Source organism: Eurypyga helias, unplaced genomic scaffold (assembly GCF_000690775.1).
Source record: "Eurypyga helias isolate BGI_N326 unplaced genomic scaffold, ASM69077v1 scaffold36114, whole genome shotgun sequence".
NCBI lineage: Eukaryota > Metazoa > Chordata > Aves > Eurypygiformes > Eurypygidae > Eurypyga > Eurypyga helias.
In genome coordinates this window covers 27,667-41,630 of record NW_010244968.1, presented here as the reverse complement: position 1 = coordinate 41,630, position 13,964 = coordinate 27,667, and the positions used below count along the sequence as shown (strand labels likewise).

General features: G+C 36.5%; 1 protein-coding gene across 1 annotated transcript; it reads left to right on the top strand.

Annotated features, from left to right (window-relative positions):
- Positions 1–904: 904 nt before the first annotated feature.
- DUS2 (dihydrouridine synthase 2) lies at positions 905–12,822 on the top strand (the record flags this gene model as incomplete). Its single annotated transcript, XM_010149934.1, has 9 exons — positions 905–970; positions 3,219–3,289; positions 3,832–3,918; positions 6,223–6,391; positions 7,338–7,459; positions 9,057–9,200; positions 10,287–10,374; positions 11,011–11,084; positions 12,325–12,822. Coding segments are annotated over 9 exons (1,059 nt in total), but the record flags the coding sequence as incomplete, so codon positions are not given.
- Between the last annotated feature and the right edge of the window lie 1,142 nt (positions 12,823–13,964).

Below are 13,964 nucleotides of genomic sequence, written 5' to 3'. Positions count from 1 at the left end.
GAGGAGTTAGCAAAGCAGCTAACAAGAGAGTTGGAGAATGTGATGGCTCTCGAGCCCACTCCCTGCTTAAGCACTGAGCTTGACGTGCTCTGGAACGAAGCACCCCTCCGGTCAGTTTGGGTTGGCAGTCTGAGCTGTGTGTCCCCCCACACTGCTTGTACTGGGAAAGCTGGGAACGCAGCTGCAGTATGAGAAGCTGAGAAAGACCTCGAGTTGGTGCAAGCACTCCCCAGCACCAACTGAAAAGACACCTTATCAGTGCTGTTCTCAGGGTAAATCCAGAAACAGAGCTTCATACCAGCCACTGTGAAGCAAGTTAACTCTTTCTTGACTAAACCCAGCACAACACTGCAAGGTGACACTAATTACTTGCCAGCTGTTCTAAGTATAAGAACTTGCGTGTTAGCTATATGTTGTTGCTTGATACTTTTCTCTCTCGCTTTTTTTTCTTTCCGTTTTGAAAGCTTTCTTCTCTTAGAATTTTTTTTTAAGGAATACTTACACTTAGTTTTCACAAGAGACTAATAGCTCAAATTTATGCAACTGTTTTCAGTTTCTTGTAAATGAAATAATTTTGCACTTTGTTTTGAAATAATCAGAGTTTACTGATCACCTCAAAAAGCAGTGTTGGAACTCCAGCAGCAGTTAATTGCTCTTTAAAAACCCAGTTAAAATCAAAAGAAGTGGAAATAAAAATGGCTTAGACTGGAAGTGTATCTATCAGATAAAATGATATAGTCACTTACAGACTGCATGTGTTTGTCTAGCATGTAAGATTCTTTATAGATGAACAGTACTAGCATTACATTGTTCTAATTTCCTTGTATCTTCAAGAGAGAAAGGAGGATAGCTTTATTAATGTCACTGTTGTGATGATGTTTTTGTCCTTTTTTTCTTTTTCCAGATATTGACTACCCTTGTAAAAGGAATTTGTAAACCAGTAACCTGCAAAATCCGCATTTTGCCCTCAGTAAGAACATAAATTGTTATGCTAAAATGTTTAGTTGTTGTTTAATTCTGTGATTTAAAATCAATTAGAATATATGACGTTTTAATATATTGGCATTTTAGACTTGTTCCTGTGAAATAGCACTTGGAATTATAATTTGTGCTTGGGATGCTGTCACAACCTAAAGGGTTATCTGACGTGCAAGAGATGGTGGTTGTGAGTTCGTCAGATTCTGCAATACACAAGGACACAAGAGTTGTTTATCCACTAAATTTCTCAACTTTATTGCAGATTACCACACATACCACAAAAATCATCATAGCAAGTATACCTGTGATTAAGAAAGCAAGATATATATGCCCTTAATTCCTGATTTTCACCTGGGGCAGCCAATAGAAGATTGCGTTCTGTTCTTTTATACAAATTTTTATTTTTCCAGACTGTTTTCCTGTTCTTGCAGTTAGAACAGCCAATAGCAGTCACAGATTCTGGAATTTCTTGACTTGAACTTCTGCTTGAAGTTTAAACTTCAAGAGGGAAAGTCCAAGGCCTAATGGTACTTCTACAACTTCCAATATTCATGTCAGTGATGAAGATTTCACTAATAATATTGTGTTTACAAAAGAAACTTCCTGTGCGCTATAAACTACTCATATTTTACACTGCAGGGTAGTTCTGCATTGCTTGACTCATGATTTACTGTATGTGCAGTGACAGCAATAAATACTACAAATGATACACGAATTAAAAGCAACTTCTGCAGCCTTTTTAGAAACTTTGATAGATTGAAGCACTGAGATAGCTAGCTTATACCAGGAGGTTCATAATCTTTCTTCTCAGAAGCAACATTTTCACTGAAATTAGAATGACACTTTTTCTGGATAGATTCTTGGGTACAATCATTCATTTCGAAGAAATTGTGGTACAACTGTTATATTGCTAAAGCTGTTAAATTTTGTTTTGTCAGTATTTTTCTAAAATTTAATTATTAAGAATGTAGTAAAATACATAGCGGTTTTTTTTGGTTTGGTTTTTGTTTGTTTGGTTGGTTTTTTTACAGCTGATGTAGTTTTCTTACTGGATATTTTTTTTTCTATCGAATTCCCTACCTATTTTTAAACCTCCAGGAGATAATGTGCCTTCTCTCTTAATGACTGATTATTTTGCAAATGTATATTTAATTAGCTGCCTAGATACCGTGATTGCATCTGACCTGCATAGATCTTCCTGTAGCTAGATGAACTGTAACTGAACTAGCTATTGATCAAAAGTCATTTACATGTGCACTTAAAATAGTTAAATGAAAAATGAATGCTGTGTGAAAAGAATCAGTAACTTTTGTGTAAGACTGTTTTGGTTCTGAAGTACTGAAGTATTAAATCGAAGAACTGGCACCTCTCCTTTTTATTTTCTAAAACTATCCGGGAACCTCTTCCTTTTCGTTTCAAGCTGCTTTTGCATAACAAGCCATCCATCAGAACAGCAGATGAGCTGCTGTCACTCTGTCCATGCCAGCTGGGAGGCATTGCATTTTTCTAAGACTGAATGTGGTATTTTTTGTCACGAGCCACAAATTCTTCTCCAGCTTTTGAGAAGAAAATTGGCCTTATCTTATTTTTATTCTCCCTTTTTCTCAGAACTGCATGTGACAGGCTAATCCAGCAGTATTCCAAATTTCTTTCTTCCTTTTAGCAGCATCTTACATCTTAGAAGATGTAGTGGGAGCTTCCCCTTTTTCCTCAATAACTTTTGATTCACTGGTTATGTCTGAATAGCATTAGAATGTTTTGGATACTAGTTAACAGTTTAAGACACATCTAACGGGTATATAGACACAGATGTGTGATTGCATGTTATGTTGATTTCAGAAGGCATCCTCTTAGTAAGACTAATTTCAATTACCATTTACAAAGTAGTCATTAGAGAGGACTTGCTAATCAAGTGTTTTCTATAATTTTCAAATGACAGTCTAAAAAGTTGCTGGAAAATATTCTCCTACTACAGAGTATTGCGTTTACCTGGTTTGAGAAAGATTGCAATGTATAGTTTCAAGGAAGTGTTGAAAATGGATTCTTATTTTTGCCGTAATACGTAGTTCTTTCATTGAAGTATCTATTAAATGCTTATGCATGTTGGGAGTTACTGCTGAAATACAAGAATCATATCCCTCTTGTTGAAAGAAGAGACTTTCAACACTTGTGCAATGATCACATGATAATTATTCCTTTTTCTTTGAATGAAAGTCATGTCATTCCCTCTTATCCCTCAGGTTGAGGATACTCTGAACCTGGTAAAGAGAATAGAGAAAACTGGTATTGCTGCCATTGCAGTCCATGGAAGGTAAATTGATTTTAGGCATGAGAGACAGATTTTTTTGTTGGGTTTTGTTGGGGTTTTTTTGTTCGTTTGTTTCCTGATTTACTTTTGACAACAGCCTGTAGTGACAGGATGAGGGGTAATGGGTTTAAATTGAAAGCGGGGAGGTTTAGGTTAGATATCAGGAAGAAGTTTTTCCAGGAGAGGGTGGATAGTCACTGGGACAGGTTGCCCAGAGAAGCTGTGGATGCCCCATCCCTGGAAGTGTTCAAGGCCAGGCTGGATGAGGCTTTGAGCAACCTGGTCTAGTGGAAGGTGTCCCTGCCCATGGCAGGGGGCTTGGAACTGGAGGAGTTTTAAAGACCCTTCCAATCCAAACCATTCTATGATTCTATGGAAATGTATTTGATACAAAGTAATTCTCTTGAGTTTAAAAAAATAAAAAAAAAATCAAATACATGAAATAAGTATGTTGCAGTAATCCTTGAGGCATGTGTGCTGTGATTCAAATATCTATAAATTCCATAGGAAATCTTTGGTCTTGTCTTTTTTTGTTTGTTGGTAAGGAAGAAGGAGGAGAGGCCTCAGCACCCTGTCCACTGTGATGTGATCAAAGCCATATCTGAAGCAGTCTCCATTCCAGTGATAGCAAAGTAAGTTGAAGCTTGTTATAGCAAGATGCCTGTACCTAACTTAAGATTTGCAAGTGCAGGAAGAAGATCCTTCACGTAGGGCGAATATGATGTTACCTGTTACCAAAGATCAAACCTGAATAGAGGTGGCAGTGATAGAAGTTGGCTGTATGGAATATCACCATACCTCCATCTTCAATTTTAAAATTATATGTGGTTTTCAAGAAGTATTGCTTTTGTGTGTCGCAGTCTATCCCATGCAAGTTGTTTGTGCTTTCATCCAGCAGTTGAATTCTCTATGCTTTTAAGTCCTGTTCAGTGGCTGGTTATAACCCTGCCACTGTGTATCTTGAACACTTGAACTCTAGAGATGGCGTGTCCCACTGCTCAAAAACAGTGTTACGTTCTGTGGCCTCACATTTTCCCTGAGACCTCCATAATCTCCAGACATCATTCTCACTGAATCTGTCTACTTGTATTGATAGATCCTTCACTAACTCAGTAGTAGTAAAATAGGGAACCCAGAAGAGTTTAGCTACAGGTTGGTAGGTTCTAAGACCAATTCTGGAGGCAATGAAAAGTATCACACTGTCCTGAATTGTATATGATCTGCCTAACCAACAGCTTAAATGTTTCAGCTCTCTATAAGTGGTTAGAGAATCCGTGTTGTTAGGTGAAGTTGTTACTTTACTGGTCTTCAGTATGCAAGGAAAAGCTGCATCTCTGCAAACCGTATACTTGGATCAGGGATCTGAGAACTTGTTTTCCTGTTCACATGTCTATGTAGAAAATACATTGAAAGTCAGTTTTTGCAGTTATAAAACTTGTTTCTGTACTGGGCAAAGACAATATTCCATGGTGATAATCTTTGTTGAATCTCTTTTCAGTGGTTCACCCCCTTTCTAGTTTTCAGTATGTCTTTTTAAACAAAATGGGATTAAAAAGCCAAGCAAAATTCACATTGTGCATTGCCATGAAGCCTCTGTTTGCCTGGGACGAGTAAAATAATTTTTCTTAGACTTTATGCATGTCACAGAAATGTCAGCTCTGTGTGGGTACTTTCTATGATGTAGAAGTATGCAAATAAGGTAGAAAACCATCAGAGGTTTATTGTTGATGAGTTGTTTCTGATTAATCCCTATATTAATATACTTCTTTGCAAGTGTCCCAACATGCTGAACTAACTTTAACAATCCTTTTTTTTATGGTTTCAGTGAAAAGGATATAATCTGTGGTTTAAATCCTCTTAGAGAAACTTCCCTCTCTACAGAAATGTAAATCTGCAACACGAAATCCTTATTAACTATATTTGATCCATGATACTTGATCCCTGATGTAACTTATTTGGCTAGTATTTTGAGAATTTTAATCACTTGTACTTCAAGCTTGATCAGGAAATACACAGGAAAGAATATAAGGAAGCAGACTGGTACTAAAAAAAGGCAAGAAAACTTGAATTGGTACTATGGTTTCTAGCATGGTACAGTGTTTATGGAGTAGTCTTTCATAGGTGCAGGAAGCTTGCTTGTCTTCACAATATAAATGTCTGCTTTTAAAGTAATTTATCATGCGCTCATTTTTATTTTGAATGTGACTGGTTTTACCTTTGAAGGGATAAAGATCCTACTCGTACAGTTCAGAAGTCCAACTTTTATTTTAGACTTAAAAGATGTTGTGAAGGGAAACTTTAAGAGAAAGAAAAGGTATTTTAAGTGTTCTTTTCGCTTACTAACACATCTGACTTGCTAACTTGAAAGCAGAGACAGTGTAATAGAAGCAGTGCAAACTTTTTAAGCCCTTTGAAGTGCTTTGTGACTGATCTGAAAGTACTACTTGTAGTTCCTCTCCATATGTTAGTGCCAGAGTGAAAATGGAATGAGGCAGTCCATACTTAACTTGGTCTCAGTATCCCTTGTGCCAACACAATTAATGTGCAGTTGAAGGTTACAGAACTGACAGTTACAAGGGGCCATTTTTCAAATAACGTGGATGTGATTCGTTGTGAGCCTTATCTGTTAAGAACTGTGTGAAAACACAGAGTTTGTGTAAAACACAGCCTGTATTCTTTCGTCATAAAAACATCTTCTGCATCTTCTATTTTTGACAAGTATGCAGATGATGAAAAATGTTACATATAATTAGTGTTTTAATGAGCCATTACTAGTAAAATTGACCCATTTATTCTCTTAGATTTGAGATGATATCCTAAATAGACCCTGCCACCATTAGTAATGTAATATCACAGTGAAAATAGAAGGCTGTGTTAAAGTACAAGTAACAGCAAATAAAATTTTCATGTTTATAAACAGTGATGTTAATTTTTAGTGGAGGATCTCACGACTTCATCAAAGAATATACGGACATTGAGGCCTTCCAGAAAGCAACAGCTGCCTCATCGGTAATGATAGCTCGTGCTGCCATGTGGAACCCATCTATCTTCAGAAAAGAGGGTCTTTTCCCCTTGAAGGAAGTCATGCAAGATTACATCAAATACGTATGTTTTTTGGAAGATCATACTTGTAGTTAACATTGTTTAGGGCTGTTAATCCAAAATCTTAAGAGGAGTATGTAACTCCTCTTAATTTCAAAGACCTAGGTTCTGGGGATATATTAATGTACTGCATGTGACACGAGTCTTGCAAATTAACCACTACTTCCTCTGTTTTATTTTATTCAGAAAAAAATTTTCAGAAACCTGTATTCAGAAGACATCTTTTCCTCATCATTCCTTTCTTACGTACCATGCTTTTTAGCCCTAGTTTCTTGGGAATGTTTATGAGGCTTACAAGGCTGTCTAAAAATGTCTGGAAAGTAGAAAAGCTAATGATATGTAGGCCAACTCTCTTGATGTTACAGTCGTACAAATAGTATTGAACAGAAAAGTGAAGGAATATTAAATAGCTACTGCTAGGTTCATTTTTAGAAATTAATTGCTTTTCACAAACACTGTCAAGCATTTTTAACATCAGGGAAGTAAGGGGAATGATTTGCCAATAAAGTAATATTGTATACCTATAGCTCCATTAGCTGAGTTATCTATTATAAAAAATTTTGTCTATTATTCAAAATACACAATTTTAATGACATAATATGAAATTAGTCAGAAATCTGTGGATGTAATCATGTCATCAATTCAAAATATTGTTTTGGAAAATTTGAACTGCCATTAACTAGTTACTAAAATATCACTGCACTGCTAGTCAGTTATGTAAACAGGTCAACTCTTTCTTCATATTAGTATGTTGAATTTATGTTTGTAAAGCATGCCAAAATAATCAGATTATACTCCCATTCATGAGTAGTCTTGAATATGTTACTGAGAAAACTGTACACTGCAGTTTGCCTTTCAAAAAGGATTTTGAAATTCTTCAAGAGACATGGGCTTTATGTAAGATACATTTGTTTGGTACGATTTTATATACTTAGTATCTCTCTTCCAGGCAGTGAAATATGATAATCACTATACCAACACAAAATACTGTTTGTGTCAGATGTTAAGAGAACAGTTGGAAACTACTCAGGGTAAGAAGCTGCATGCTGCGCAGTCCACACAGGAGATCTGGTAAGCATGTACTTCAGAAACGGGAATTATGCTCTCTGTCAGACTTGCAAACCACTTCTCTGCCTGTAGCACTGCCTGGCATTTCATACCTTCTGAAGAAGTTGGAGGTGGGAGAGCGGGGAAGGTCCGGTTAGTGAGATGTGGAATAATGCAGTAAATTTTGCCAGGTTTCCTCCATGCTCGGGTGTTAAAGCTTTAACCCTCGAACTGTCTGTGTATTAAACATACCAATTTGAGTGGCTCTTCACTGAGCAACAGGCATTTATTCAATCTTTGCATTAACTGACTAAGAAAAGTTTCAGCATTCTCTAATGGTGGTCTGGAGGTTAATAGTGTGGAGTTTGTTTTCTTCCAGATGTATTTATTTATTTTAGTTTTCCCTTTTCCATGTGGGGTCTTCAGTGTTACTGGAATTTTTATGACAAGGTGTTTGTTTTAAATGAACACTGAGAGATAAACTCAAAACACCATGAAGGTCACCTATATGATACTTAAATGTATTTTTTTATGCTGCTTTTCATACCTAAAATACGCTAATGAACAATGACAACCTTTTTGAGGAAATACAGCGGCTGTAATGAATCTCTTCATCCTGGACATCTGAAACAGTCTGGATGAAATTTCTGCAAGGGGCAGATAGAAAAGGAAGGCTGTTCTGAACAGCCTGTTTAATGTCCAGATAACTGAAGAACATTGTTATTTACAATGCACCTATACATCTTCAGACAAAACGTTGCTTAATGCTGCTGTCTCCTGGTGGTGATGGCATGCTACAATCATTTGGGGCTTTAACCTCAGTACTGAATGCAAGAGAACACACTCCGCATTTCAGACAAAAAAATATACATAACAGTACAAGATAAGTTGCCTTCTCATGGAAGCATCAGTTAGCATTATCCAGCTTTGTTGCTTTTCCACTTGGAAGCTGCTTTGTGGCCAGAATTCATCTTGCCATTGAACAGCCTTGTACCAATGAGCATTCTCATTAACAGTCAGTTTTTCAAGGTAGATGCCGCCTGCCATGGATCTGAAATTTAAAAGGGTCTTGTCTGTGGCTCAGATCCTAGTTGCTTCCTGCCTTGTACTGGGGCTTGTAAGTAATACTCTGAAATCAGAAAATCCAAGATTTAGAGGTATTTAGATGTTTATTGCTTATAGTATTTTTATACACTGAAATTAGAAGAAGAATCTGTCCTACTTTTTGCTCATACTACACTTGTGGAGCTGATGCACCAGTCATCAGTTGGAGATGTTCTTTGACTCATCCACCTGCAAGGTATCAATTGAGCTATGATATTGACTTGAACAGTCCAGGACCTATATTTCTCATTGATTCTGACTGGATTTTCAGGCTGAAAATTGAATATCTAGTGCTGGAAATGAGGACATTCTTTTTCTACTTGTAGTAAAACAGTGTCTGATAGGAATTGGTGGAGAAAAGACGTCACTGTGCAGAAGATCACACTTTCATGTGATTCTCAACATATATGTGCTATTTAAACACAATTGATTTCTACACTTACTTTTCTCTCTCATAATGTGATACAAAAGTTTATAAGCTTATAATCTCTAATACAAAGGAATTCTGTTTGAATAGTGAAGTCTTTGAAATGGCTGACTTGTATGAAGAAACAACAGCTATTTTTGAAGCAAAGAAAGCATCTTTAGAAACTGAGACACAAGATGAAGATGGTGAAATGGAAGACCCAGATGTAATAAAAATGGCTGTTAGATTTGACAAGTAAGCATGAAAATTAAGTTTTTCACCATCTTGCATTTGTAAACAAAACCTGTGAATTTGATGGTGCCTTACAGTGTTTTGAAAATAACAATTTGCATAACGGTGCTCACTGAGTGAATTTTTATGAAGCAATGGGTGTACATCATTACAAAATCACTAGCATCGCCACTCTTCCTGTGATACTTGGATGTTGTAAGATGTTCTTTAGTTCCAGGCTTCCTGAAAGCATGTAATTCTTAGTTAACTTACTGAAAGTGTTAGTGATTTGAAAAAAAATCCAAATATCTGTACATAGAAGAATGTGGGTATACAAAGATATAATAAGTTCAGTTATTTTTGGTGAAATTTAACTAAAACACAATAGTTTTTCTATAAAGAGTCCTGCACAAATTGTTTTGTACTCTTTTCTAAGGAGATAATCTATGTGCTTATCTGCATTCCTCTAAATGTGTTTCACTCATAAGCTATTCCTTGGAAAAACTAATTCTTGGAGTAATGCACAGTATTATTTTAAGTAACCTTGTATTGTAAGGTGTGAAACCTGTACAGTGGTTTTACAGTATTTCTTTGCCAAGTACAAGGGGCTGTAATTCTGTGTCAGTAACTGAATCGATGCCTATCCTTCATATCCTTTTTTATTTGATAATTCTAGTGTCAGAGTAGAAATTTTTATTTGATAATGCTACTGTAACGTAACAGAAGCAGCTTTTTTTCTTTCTTCTAGTGTTTAATCTTATATTGTTGCTTATAACAACCAGTGACAAGCTGTTCCTCTAGTGTGTGTCATATCTAGTTAGAATCTCCTTTCTGCTGAGTATCTTTTCTCTAGTTGTGTTACTACAGGATGTGAGTGTTTGGGAAGAATTAATATAAAAGTTTAGATTTTAATTTTAGATGTTCTGTCAGATAAATGACTTGAATTATCTAATAAGGAAGCAGCGTTTTTCTCGTAATTTGAGCTGTAAAATAAACCACAAAGAATAATTGGTAGAAGTAATATAATAAGCAGCAGTATCTGTTTTAGAATAGATCTGTTTAGTAAGTAAATTCTGTGCACAGTTGTTCACTGCAATTTTTTCTGTCTAGGCGAGAATATCCACCACAGATTACTCCGAAAATGTATCTTCTGGAGTGGTGTAGGAAAGAAAAGCATCCTCAGCCTGTTTATGAAACTGTGAGTCAATGAAGAAATCCTTTCATACCTCTTCCTCTGCCTTGTCTATGAAATTAAGTATTTAGGAGTCAAGTAGTGAGAAATTCAGCTTCCCAGTCTGGCATAGCTTTTGAGTAAGCAGTTTCAGAAGCAGTAATACAAATATACATGAAAATAGCAGCTTATTGTATTAGAAAATAAAAAATTTAAAAGTCAGACTTCTGGCCTGGTTTTGATTTACATGTGAAAAGTTGCTGTAACTGCAGGTCATTACATAGGAGTCCATAACTGACGTTCTTGTACTTCTGTGAAGTAAACAATTTGGATTCAGAATGTTTTCTCTGTTGTTGCACACTCCTAGAGGTAAGAAGTATACTGGACAGGAGCAACTGCGTAGTTGGGTGGGGACATAATTTGATTATTTTTTGGTAAAGCAGAAATATTTGCAGTCCGGACAATTTCTTCTTTTTTTTTTTTAACCTTAAATACACAAGGCTAAATTTGTGGTATGAATGAAGTAATTTTAAAGGCGTTACTTGATTGTAACACAAAGACAAGAGTAATAAGCAACCTTGAGAATGTTGTTTGTTCTGTAAATGATGTGACTGGTTTTTGACACCCTGCTCCCTTTTGATTCTTTTTTCTTTTTTTCTCCAGGTTCAAAGACCACTGGATAGATTATTCTGTTCAGTAGTGACAGTAGCTGAGCAAAAATACAGATCAACTTTGTGGTAAGCTATCCTCAATGTTTTTTGCACCTATATTACATAGTTTCTGAAATGTTGCTTAAAACTTGCAATGAAAGGGTGCTCCAGTTTATTCCAGCTGTCTTTAATATCAACTTTAATGTCAACTAAAAGCTACCTTCTAAAGCTACCTCTGGGAGGGAGAAAAGAGTAAAAATTTCTGACAGCTGAATGTGGCAACAGGAAGTAAGCTTTAACATAATCAAGTAGACCATCACAGATTTCCATCCACTTAGTGCATTAATCCACAGACTGTATTGGAGGGGGAGCAAAAAGGTGACCTGGTTCAGTTGTGCCTGTGAAGAGCTCAGAAACGAACATAGGGAGTCAGAGGAGATCGTTGGAGGAGGTGATGTCTTCAGTCGCTACAGCAGATCCGTTTTCAATAAAAAGTCAGAATTGAGCATCTGTGTACACAGTGAAGCAGAGGACGGTTTAGTGGCTTCTCACAGATCACAGTTAATCAACAGTTACATCCAGGGCTTCTCTAAAGTTTCATGGTGGTGTTTTATACGATCATCTGTTAATACTGGAGTTGACTTCAGGCATTGGCACCTAAGTGGTATTTGATTTAACTGCAAAGGCAGAGCTCAGCATTGAACGTTTTAAAGAGGACCAGTCCATGCAACAATTCCTCTGTTTTCAGCATTCCTGTTCACAGACTTTAGGAAGTTAAGCTCAGCTGATATGAAACTTTGAGAAGAAAATGTTTTCAAATGTTGAGTTTCACAAATGTGTAATGTGCAGCCCCTCTTGGATATGACAGAATTTTTATTATTATAGAACAGTTCCTGCCTCTGTCAGCATCAGTGCATTTGCACACCTACCAGTGATTATATTTGGGCCCGAGTGTCTTTCAAGGAAGTGATCCTTCAAAACTCAGTTTTGTTTAGTGATCATATTTGGAAACGTTAACTTTCTGGGTATTGCAGTCACTTGGGCCAAACACACGTTGATTTCATACCTTGGAAATGAAGAGTGTTTGAGACACAAGACCTGACAGAAGCAGATTTTCTAGGAATATTGCATCAGGAGAGATGCATCAACATTGACACCTAGCAAGATTCAAATAATTTCTGGAACTGATATATTTTGCTCTTCTGCTGTGAGATGACTACAAATGCTGTTTTATTTCATGATGTTACATCAGAGACAGGAAATTGATTGTCTTTTGTAGAGACTTCAGTGACTACTTTTACCTGTGCTCTGTCTGCTTGCTCTTCAGGGACAAGTCAAAGAAGCTAGCAGAACAGGCTGCAGCTATTGTCTGTCTGAGAACATTGGGTGTCCCAGAGGGAAAGCTGTGTGAGGGAGAAAATAACCTGATTAACAAACGCAAGAGGGAAGACTGGGAGCACTTGAATAACAGAGAGCATGGAGAAGATATTGCTGAGCCTTCGCATAAAAAGGCTAATTTTATTGAAGAACCTTCTGACATAAATGTGCCTAAGATGCCACGATAGCATGGAAATCAGAGGTTGCACGCTTCTGCGGCTACAAATTAGCTCCTGTTTGTATGTCTTGCTGTTCACATTTCATTTGGATTCTCCTGGAGACAGATAAATTCCCCGGTTGTGAAAAATGCCAATGAGATGTTTACTGTTCACCACTCACTGTCCCTATGGTGCCTTTCAGACAGGATGAATTAGCAACTTGATTTTAAAGAACATTGAGAAGATTATCCCAGATAATAAATTTTTTAAAATATCAGATATTTTCAAAGTAAGTTTGTCTTTGGTTTTATTACTTCATTTTTAAGAAGTCTACAGTGTGCTGGTAGGAGATGTATGAATACATTATCCATAAGCAGATGGATTCGTTATGGAACTATGTAGTTAATCACAAAAATTAATGTAGGAAAATACTAGTAGCTAAGTAGACATGGTTTTGTCAGTTGGGTTTTATGCATGTCTTGCAAGCTTTAGCTACACCTGTCACATAGCAAAAGCTTTTTGAAGAGAGGTCTTTGAAATTGTAATACTAAGCATGAAAATAACATTCTTCTTTCATAATTTCTACTACATTTTACCTTCCAGAAATATGACAATAAGAATTAACCGTCCTTTCCTGGTCTTGGGTATTACAATTGTGCCTTTCCTATTGGGAATTGGAGCTAAGTCTGGTAGCTATCAAATTGTTGAATGAAGGCACTTTGAGCTGTTATGTTCTTTTGTACTTGGAAGTTCTAGTAAATGTCTACATGGACATTACTTGCAATAGTGGGCATCCAAATATGGCCTTATGTGTTTGTTCTTGCAATGTGACCTTGTTGCCTCCATATTTAACTGTTACTGATATTGGTGGCCTTAATCAAAGGCACATGTTCTCCGTATGCCATAGTTATAACGTCCTTTTAAACTCTAAGAATGTGCCACATGCCAAGAGAGGATACAAACCCTGGGTTTCATGGCAATCCAGCTAAGCTTTTCTGATTTAAATTAGAGTTTTGAATCCCCGAAAGAATGTCTTCATGGATTAAGAAAATACAGGGGTTTCAGTTATTAACAATTTATTGAAGTGGTGGTTTAGTTTACCTCAAAAGGGTGAGGGATTTTCAGATTATCAGCTCTGGTCTAAAAAGAAGATGACAGAGATACCATGCCATGATCTCTAATGTATTTTGTATAAAGAACATAGAAAATATAATTATTTCTGGATGTAGTTCATAAATAGTCTTCCCATTTAAAAATTTTAATCTTTTTCCTCAGGTGTTAGTGCCAGCTTTAAACCATTCTTTTACAATGGAAGAACAATATCTCGCCAGATAATGTTCAGATTTGTGAAATGAAATGGATATGTAGTTGTATTTAAAATGTCTGCTGTCTGCATCAGAGTAATTTATAGTAAATCTATATGGTCTAAGAA